Source organism: Orycteropus afer, unplaced genomic scaffold, assembly GCF_000298275.1.
Source record: "Orycteropus afer afer isolate SDZICR_OR568_19922 unplaced genomic scaffold, OryAfe1.0 scaffold00031, whole genome shotgun sequence".
Taxonomy (NCBI): Eukaryota; Metazoa; Chordata; class Mammalia; order Tubulidentata; family Orycteropodidae; genus Orycteropus; species Orycteropus afer.
The window spans coordinates 5223552-5233823 of NW_006921618.1; the positions used below are offsets into that span (position 1 = coordinate 5223552).

The 10272-nt window shown below is 45.9% G+C and overlaps 1 protein-coding gene across 1 annotated transcript in view; it reads left to right on the forward strand.

Annotated features, from left to right (window-relative positions):
• The window catches only part of VWA5B1 (von Willebrand factor A domain containing 5B1), a 53954-nt gene extending 45337 nt beyond the window's left edge, over positions 1-8617 (forward strand). The window contains exons 18-21 of the mRNA XM_042780266.1: positions 5009-5083; positions 5692-5761; positions 6468-6585; positions 8111-8617. Coding sequence (XP_042636200.1) covers positions 5009-5083; positions 5692-5761; positions 6468-6585; positions 8111-8617 — 770 coding nt within the window. The remainder of the gene's footprint in view (positions 1-5008; positions 5084-5691; positions 5762-6467; positions 6586-8110) is intronic.
• Positions 8618-10272: the final 1655 nt, after the last annotated feature.

The following is a 10272-nucleotide window of genomic DNA, read 5'->3' on the forward strand; positions in this document are numbered from 1 at the left end:
CTCCTTGGAAGTGATAAGGCCAGGGTTCATCTCACCCACCTTGGTCACATTTTCACAAGGGACCATTCCCTTGAGAAGGATATCATGTTTGGTAAAGTGGAGGGTCAACAGAAAAGAGGAAGGCCTTCAACAAGATGGATTGACACAGTGGCTGCAACAGTGGGCTCAAGTATAACAAGCATTGTAAGGCTCATGCTGGACAGGGCAGTGTTTTGTTCTGCTGTACGTAGGGTCACTATGAGTCGGAGCTGACTCAACAGCACCTAAAAACAACAGCAACAAACTGTAAGAGAATAAATTCCTATTTGTTAAAGCCATCACTTGTGGTATTTCTGTTATAGCAGCACTAGAGAAGGAAGACACTTGGTGTCCCCTCTGGTATGCATGAGAGCGACATCAGAGGTCCTACTTGGCCATAAGCCCAGCTACCCAGATCATAAGATTGTTTTACATGAGGGACTAGGAAGTGCTGAAAACATTGATGGGTTAAAAAAGGACTACTCTGTGAAGAGGCAGAACTTTGGAGGAACTTTTCAGAATTAAGGAGTTCTGCCAACTCTGATTTCCTCATGGCCTCCAGAACCAGGGGGAACCTGCTCTACCTCTGAACCAAATGCAGCTTCCAGGCTAGAGGCAATTTCTGGTCTACTCTTTTCTTTCTCCACAGCTCAGCTCTTGGTGGCCTCTGACTTCCATCAAAATCACAAATTGTTCCCTTTCAATTGTCCTCTGAATCACACCCCATTGTTTCTGACTTCTAAACTCTTATTCCAGCCCAAGCCTTTTCCCTCCTTAAGGATGCCAGTGGCTAACAGGCACTGAGGGTCTATTCTGATTATTGATGCTGCTTTACAACTATCCAAAGGAGCTTATTTTACCATCCCCATAAGGAGATGAAGAAAGAGCCTCAGAGAGGTTAAGTGGTTTATCTAAGATCACACAGCTAATATGTAGTAGAGCCAACACTTGAACCCAGGCAGTGTCTGGCACCAGAACCTGTAAGGTTAACCACCATGCTATTTGCCTCCTGGTTCCCTCAGTCATTCAGCCACAGCCAGTCAGTCACTAGTTCAGTCTTGTGTGGTCCTGAGTACTCAACAATGAACAGAGCTCCATCTTGGCCACCACAAAGCTAATGATCCCATGGGGAAGATAGAAGCTTATACAAACATACTTGTACATGAAGCTTTTTCCATAATTTAATTATTACTTTATGGTAAATCACTCATCGCTCTCTTTTCCTTGAAATGTTGTTGTTGTTGTTGTTATGTGCCGTCGAGTCAAACCTGACTCATAGCGACCCCTCCTTGGGTTTCCGAGGCAGTATTACTACAGAAGTAGGATTGCCCAACCTTCCTTCCGAGGAGTGGCTGGTGGGTTTGAACCGCCAGCCCTCTGGTTAGCAGGCAAGTGTCTTATCCACTATGCTACCAGAGCTCCAAATAGTAATTATAAAAATGATCACCTTGATTAAGCATTTTGAAAGAAGCATGTGTGATTATTATACCTATTTGATAGATGATGAAACTCAAATCCCTCTCACCAGCCAATGCCATGTTCTGGTCCTTCTCTCCCTGGAGACTTGGCATGCGACCCACTCCTCAGTGAGGCCAGGCTGGTGCCAGGTGCTCACTTCTTCTCCCCACCCCACCCCCAGGCCTTGACCTGTTCCTCCTTCCCTGCTGGGTCTGTAACTCAAGACCTTGATTTTGCTTACTTTTATTACGCACTTACAATGTGGTAGACACTAAATTCTGTCTTGGTATTATCTCATTTAATCCTCAACAACAAGTCAGTGAGGTAGTCACTATTACCCGCAGTTACAATAAAAACTGATAAAGGAAATAATTTTCCCAGGGTTACACAGCTAGGAAAATTGGAAGTCATCAATGGGAATGCATGAAGATCAATATCATAGGCATTAGTGACCTGAAATGGACTTGTATTAGCCATTTTTAATAAGATAATCATATGGTCTACTATGCATGGAAGGAGCTCTGGTGGCATAGTGCCTAAGGCATTTGACTGCTAACCAGAAGGCTGGTGGTTCAAACCCACCAGCCACTCCTTGGAAGGAAGGTTGGATAATCTACTTCTGTAGTGATACCACCTTGGAAACCCAAGGAGGGGTCATTATGAGTCAGATTCGACTCGACAGCAATGTGTTTTTTTGTTTTCTTTTTTTTTACTATGCAAGGAATGACAAATTGGGAAAGGAATGTATGACACTTATCATCAAAAAGAACATTTTAATATCTATCCCTGACATACAACACTGTCAGTGATAGGATAATATCCATAAGCCTATAAGGAAGACCAGTTAATTTGACTATTATTCAAACTTATGCACCAACCACTAATTCCAAAGATGAAGAAACTGAAGATTTTTACAAACTTCGCAGTCTGAAATTGATCAAGCATGCAATCAAGATGGATTAATAATTACTGGTGATTGAGATATGAAAGTTGGAAACAAAGACATATCAGTAGCTGGAAAATATGGCCTTGGTCATAGAAATCATGCTGGATAGATTTTGTATGACCAATGACTTATTCATTACAAATACCTTTTTTTCAACAGTATAAATGGCAACAATAAATATGGACCTCACAGGATAGAATGCACAGGAATCAAATAGACTATATCTGTGGAAAAAGATGGTGGAGAAACTTAATATCATCAGTCAGACCAAGTCCAGGGGTCAGTGCAGAACAGACTATTAATTGCTCTTATGCATGTTGAAGTTGAAGCTGAAGAAAATTAAAACAAGTCCATGAGAGCTAAAGTATAACCTTGAGTATATCCCACTTGCATTTAGAGACAATTTCAAGAGTAAATTTCACACACTGAATACTAATGACCAAAGACCAGAGGAATTGTGGAATGACATCAAAGACATCATACATGAAGAAAGCAAAAAATCGTTAAAAAGGGCAGGGAAGAAAGAAAAGACTAAAATGGGTGTTAAAAGAGACTCTGGAACTTGTTCTTGAAAGTAGAGTAGCTAAAGTGAAAGGAAGAAATGATGACATACAAGAGCTGAACAGATGATTTCAAAGTGAGGCTCAAGAGGACAAGATAAAGTATTAGAATGAAACTAGCAAAGACCTGGAGTTAGAAAACCAAAAGGGAGGAACACAGTTCACATTTCTCAAGGTGAAAGAACTGAAGAAAAAAATTAAGCCTTAATTTGCAATGCTGAAGGATTCTACAGACAAAAAATTGAACAACGCAGGAAGCAGCTAAAAAAAAAAAAAAAAAGTGGAAGGAATACACAGAGTTGCTGTACCAAAAAGAATTGGTTGATGTTCATCCATTTTAGAAGATAACATATGATCAAAAGCCAACGGTATTGAAGAAGTCCAAGCTACATTGAAGGCATTGACAAAAAACAACCCTCCAGGAACTGACAACATACCAACTGAGACGTTTCAACAAATGGATGCAACACTGGAAGCTCTCACTTGTCTGTGCCAAGAAATTTGGAAGACAGCCATCTGGCAATTGACCGGAAGAGAGAGATATTTGTGCTCATTTCAAAATAAGATGATCCAATAGAATGCAGAAATTATTGAACAATATCACTAATATCACGCAGGAGTAAAGTTTTCCTGAAGATAATTCAAAAATGGTTGCAGCAGTACATAGACAAGGTACCAGAAATTCAAGCCAGATTCAGAAGAGGCCACGCAACAAGGGATATCATTGCTGATATCAGATGGATCTTGGCTGAAAGCAGAGAATACCAGAAAGATGTTTACCTTGTTTTATTGACTGTGCAAAGGCATTTGCAACATTGCAAAGAATGGGAATTCCAGAACACTTAATTGTCCTCCTGTGGAACCTGTCCATAGACCAAGAGGCAGTCATTTGAACAGAACAAGGGGATACTGCATGGTTGAAAATCAGGAAAGATGTGGGTCAGGGTTGTAATCTTTCACCACACTTATTCAATCTGTATGCTGAGCAAATAATCCAAGGAGCTGAATTACATGAAGAAGAATGTGGCATCAGGATTGCAGGAAGACTCATTAACAACCCGTGATATATAGATGACACAACCTTGCTTGCTGAAAGCAAAGAGGACTTGAAACCCTTATTTATGAAGATCAAAGACTATAGCCTTCAGTATGAGTTACATCTCAAAGGAAAAAAAAAAAAAATCCTCACAACCGGACCAATAAGCAACATCATGATAAAGGAGAAAAGATTCCAGTTGTCAAGGACTTCATTCTACTTGGATCTACAATGCACACCCATGGAAGCAGCAGTCAAGACATCAAATGATGTGTTGCACTGAGAAAATCTGCTGCAGACGACCTCTTTAAAGTGTTCAAAAGCAAAGATGTCACTTTGAGGGACTAAAGTGCACCTGACCCAAACCATGGTATTTTCAGTAGTTTCATGTGCGTGCAAAACCTGGACAAGGAAAGACTGAAAAAGAATTGATGCATTTGAATCATGGTGTTGGTGAAGAATGTTGAATGAAGAAAGAACAAATCTGTCTTGGAAGAATTACATCCAAAATGCTCATTGGAAGTGAGGAAGGTGAGACCTCATCTCACATACTTTGAACATGTTATGAGGAGGGACCAGCCCCTGGAGAAGAACATCATACTTGGTCAGCAAAAAAGAGGATGACTCTCAATGAGGTGGATTGACATAGTGCCTGCAACAATGGACACAAACATAACAATTGTGAGGATGGTTCAGGACCAGGCAGCATTTCATTCTGTTGTATATAGAGTCACTACGACTCAAAGGCACCTAACAACACCCAGTCAATGGGGGAGTTGGCATTTGACCCCAGGAGCGCCTGAATCTTATAGTTGGGCAGTGGTGATGTCTTTGGAAAATGAAGGCCCATCCAAGCAGGGAAAGAAACCCTGATTTTGCTGCCCCATCCTACCCCCAGGGCCTGTGAATCAGGGCCATCATCCTAGGGGGTCGGGAGGTGAGAAGGGAGGGCTGGGAGGGGTGAGGGCTCACTGGCTTCCTCTGTTGTAGACCTGGAGGAGAGATCCACTGTGCCTGTTTCTGAGACTACATGCCCCAGTGGTGAGAAGCACATGGCTTCTGAAGGTGAGTGGGCAGCCAGTGCCATCTCTTTTCTTAATGAAGATGGTTATGTTGATTGAGACTTGGGTTGGGAGAGGGCCTTAGCACCTACAAGGTCCTCAGGACTTCCACAGCTCTGGAAGAGATAAATAGAATCATCCCTAGTTTAAGAGGAAACTGAGACTCTAAGAGTCAAAGGTCACACAGCAAATCAGTGACAAAGCTGGGTCTGGAATCAGGCCTCCCAATTCCTAGCTGAGGGAATAGTCTACCAAAGCACTCTACCCAGAATCCTACAGCAGCATCCCAGGGAGGTAAACTTAATGTCACCATTTTGGGATGAGGGAGGTTGACATGAAACAGTCATGGCCCCTACAGGTTACCTTCCAGAAGACACAAGGAGCCCACCAGCCTAGGAGACTTGTAGGACAGTTTCTTACATATGAGTCTACATATTCCTCCTCTCCTCGTGTCGGCTAGGTCAGCAGCCTAATAGTTAGCTCTGATCCCTACGGATACAGACATAGGCAGGCCCTTGCCCCTCTGTGGGTCTCTACATTTCCCCAGCCAGGCAATGAGCAGTTGGACAGAGTCATTGGTCAGGGCTCAACCTTGTCGTTCTGTGACTCCAGGTACCCTGCACAGTCAGACCACCACCACCCTTTCTTCTGTGAAGACCCCCGAGACTCTCTTTGGATCCAGGTAAGTGGGATTTCCAGTAAAGGGTGTGCTCAATACCACCTATTTCCCTTGGGGATGTTCCTGGCTTGAAAGCTGAAGGCAGGCCCAGCCTTACGTTTAGACAAAATAAGCAATAAAGTGCAGTTTGAAGGGTGCCAAGCAGGCCTCCCTACCCAGAGATATCACCGTCTCCCAGGTATCACACTGCCTAACAGTCCCAGACTGTAGTTCATCTACTTTACTTCCGTGGTCTCTTTTCACATGCAGATACCCTTAGAGGGCAGGCATGGGACTCTCTGACCACTGGGCTGAACAAGAAGACAGTATCAAAAGAGGATCATAAATGATTGCACATAGTATACTTGACATCACTAAAGTATACATTTGAAAAATGTAAATAAGCAAATGTCATGTTACATATATATTTTACAACAATTAAAAGAGAGAGCGAGAGAAAGAGGTCATACAAAGAACATTAGCATGGGTCCTGGCTCAGCTGCTAGCTCACTGGGTTACTTTTGGAAAATGCCTCCGCTTCACTCCAGACCTCAGTCTCCCCAGCTGTCAAATGCAGAGGTTGGAGGAAGCCATCTATTGGATCCTTTCTGGCCCTCACTTTCAGAGGCTGCTGGGTGGGTACTAGTGGTGGGATGACTGGGGACACCACCACCACCACCACCACCACCACCCCATGGCAGCTGTGACCTCTCCACCTCCCCTCACACAGACTGAGTCTCAACAAGTCCAGGCTGCTGATGCGAGCAGCCAAGGGCTTCCTGGGCAAGCCACTGAGCAAGACTCCAGAGTCACCTTCGGGGAACCAGAACCTTGACTATGTGCCCCTGGTGAGTAGCCCAGATGCCAGACCTCATCCCCAACATGTAGCAGTGGGGCCTCCTGGACCCCTCCACCCACTTCTCCTCCTGCCCAAAGGAAGGAAGACTTTGGTTTTACAGCTCAAGTCCCCTTGGAACTGGAGCTTCCTAGACCTTTCCATTCAAGCAGCCAGCAGGGCAGAGAGAGTTTGCAGGGGGTCTCCAACCCCCAGGGGTCTAAGGATATTGCTAGAAGCCAATGCCAGCATCACAAAAATTATCTGCAATATGCTGTCTTCACTTTAAAAATTCAGGGGAATTTTGCATTCTACTCTACCATCTATCTATGTGTCTGTTTTTCAATATATAAAAATAAGCCTTGAAATGACTCACAAGTGAGTAAAATTAACACCCCAGGGACATGCTCCATGTTTAGCAAGTGTCACTGCAGATGCCCCATCCCTCTGTGGCAGGGCAAGAAGCCAGGTCTAGAGAGGGCTTCTCTCAACTGAAGAGCAGGAGAACCTTGCCCTGCCATGCCTAGAGCCCAACAGGCTTGGGCCCAGAGGTTCTTGGAAGAGGGACACAGTTTGAGCTTCTCTGTGCAGCTCTGTCCCTGCATACACAGTACATGGTGTCACTTAAGTCTCCAAATTTCTGAGGCAATAGAGCACTCCACATCCATCCACTCCACAAGTATTTACTGTGTCAGACACAGTGCCAGACCCTAGGGAGACCATCTTGAACTTGATACAGTCCCTGCCCTCATGGCACCAAGCATCTAGTGGGAACACAGACAAAGAACCAGGCCATTATTATCCCTGGGAGCTGTGTAGGACAGGTCAGTTGGTGAGGGAAAATAGGAGAGGAAGACATCTAAGCCAAGCTTGAGGTGGGGAAGGGATCAAGCATAAATTCTTGAAGGAGGTAATGGTTGAGCCAAGACCTGAGGGATGAGAGAGAGGAAAGAGAGTGCTTGGTTAGCTGGAGAATGGAATTTGAGGGGATAAGTGATAAGGACAAAGCAAGGCCAGATCATTGCAGAGCTCTGTGAGTCATATTTTAAACTTATTTCAAGAGACAAAAAGAAGCCATTGAACTGATTTAAGTCAAAGAGCAATGGAGTCAATGCTTAATGGCTGCAGGAAAGGTATGTTGGGCAAAAGAGGTAAAGTACAGGCCAGGAGAGCATGAGGCAGGTGATGGGTTCCAGCGCTCTTTAGAAAGTAGAGCTAATGGGAACTGACTAGTGTAGGGGCAAGGAGAGGGGATGGGCTGCCCAGAGTCCACTGGATAGCAGTGGACAGTCCTATGGCCCAGCTAGGTCCATTCGCAATGTTAGACAGGTTTGAAGTGAAGATGTTGAGTTGGACTTGGACAGCGATGACTACAAAGTGCCTGTGGGGTGGAGAAAGGTGATACTCAGGTGGTGCTTAGCCTGGAATCCCACATACCCCCTGGGAGTGGGGAGAGATGTAGAACTAGAGTTTTGCATGGACTGGGGATCTAAGAATGAAAACGTTTGAGGGCCACTGAGGGGCTCCCCTACACACAGGTGTCTCTGCAGCTGGCCTCAGGAGCATTCCTGCTCAACCATGCCTTCTGTGAGGCCACCCACATCCCCATGGAGAAGCTTAAGTGGACTTCGCCCTTCACCTGCCACCGAGTGTCCCTCACTGCCCGCCAGCCCGAGTCAAAGACCCCAACTCTCCAGCTGTGCACCAGACCCTCACCACAGTACCCCACCTGTGACAGCTTCTCCCCAGAGCCCCCAACTGATGGCAAGCCAGACTTGGAGGCAAGGGTCGTAGTGGAGCACATGGGGAAGCTGTGGGCCACAGTGGTGGCACTAGCATGGCTGGAGCACAGCTCTGCTGCCTACTTTATTGAGTGGGAGCTGGTGGCCGCCAAGGCCAGTTCGTGGTTGGAGCAGCAGAAGGTACCTGAGGGCCGCACACAGAGCATGCTGAAGGCCGCTGCCCGCCAGCTCTTCGTGCTCCTGAGGCACTGGGACGAGAACCTCGAGTTCAACATGCTCTGCTATAACCCAAATTATGTGTAGTGGGGGCAAAGGGGAGGTCAGGGTTGGGGCAGCATGGAAGGGTTGTTTGGACCGGGTGGAGGGAACTTTTGAAGCTGTAGCCAATATACTGGTTACTAGAAAGAGCCCTGGACTGGCAGTCAGGAGGCTTGAGTTCAAGCCCAACTTTGCCCCCATCCAACTGTGCAACTTTAGGCCAGTCTCTGCCCCCTGTCTAGGACTCAGTTTCCCTGCCTTTAAAATGAGAAGGTGAGATGAAAGAGTTGGACTAGATCACTAGATGATTTAAAGGTTCCTTAACGTTTAGGATTTTTATGTTTCTGAAGTCCTGGGAGTTACTGCAATGGGGTGGGGGGGAGGAAGAGAGAATACAAGTGAAACCTCAATTCTCTCTGGAGGTGAACCAGGTGACATAGAGTAGAAATAGCAATGTCCCCCTCAAAAAATGGGGAGATGGTTATCTAACAACTGCAAGTAACCACACCAACAAGCCTGCCTCTAGGCCCAAAGAGACCACCTTTGTCCATTGCATTGTGGGATAGGCACTTGTCTCCAAAGTGACAGTGCAGGACCCCAAAATTCCACTTACAAACCAATTAGAGAACATCCTTTCAAAACTTTACAAAAGAAGTCACCCAGAGGCTTTCTTTGGGGCTGGGAAGCTCCTTTAATTTACTTTAGTATTGATTTGCAGATTATGTTACTTCCTAGCTAAAAAGAAGGGGTGGGCAGAACAAGGGGAGACACCCTGCAAGCTGAGGTGTTAGATTTAAGCTACAGTCTGGGAGAAAACAGATCTAAAAAGACCAGACATGGTCACAGAAGTCAGTGAAGAAACCAGATAAGATTTTTAATAATTTGCACGCTTTCAGGAATTGGGTAAATTAAACTCCATTCAGTTGTGCTGAGTGGCTAGAGAGGTACCTCATGTGAATTGCATTCTGGGATAGTGGTGGCCATGTCTGGCCACATCATGTTGAGAGATAGTAGGACTGCCTTTACAACAGAAAACACTCTTGGCTGCATTTTGGGATGGCAGCTATAGCTAAGAAGCATAATTTGCTAGGTGAAATGAATGAATCCTGAAGCTTCAAAGTGGGGAGCCCCTGGGGGCTCTCTTCTCCCAGGGCCACCATGTAATACCTGAGTGGTGACAGCTATGCCCTAGCCTTTGATTCCCTACTGCCTGGTGTCAAACTGCCCAGTCCCTTCTGTCTGGGGTCTGAATCTCACCAGAGAACACCACCACCTCAAGCACCCAGGCTGAATCCATACACCCCATACACCCCTCTCCCCAAGGCCTCTCCTCACCAAATTGCTATCCCAGAAGGGATCCACTGAGGCTCCAGAGCCCTGGCATGAAGCCCCCAAAGAACTCCCTCTTCAGGGGACACAAGCCCCAGCCACATGAAGATTCAAGAAATGCTCCAGTCTTCAGCAGGGGTCAAGAAGGAGGTGGGCTCCAGGAAAATACCCACAGGTATGAAAGGAGAAGAGGCAGCGCTCACCGGATGTGGTACTCTCCCCACCCCACCCCACCCAGCCCTCGCCCAGTCCTTTCCCTGCCCTCATGCAGTGCTGCAAAGGGGCTCCCACTACACAGCAAGCACTTCTGAGGCTTTCACAAACACCTGGTGATCCCCAAAGGGAGGACTTAAGATAAAATCCCTTCTGCT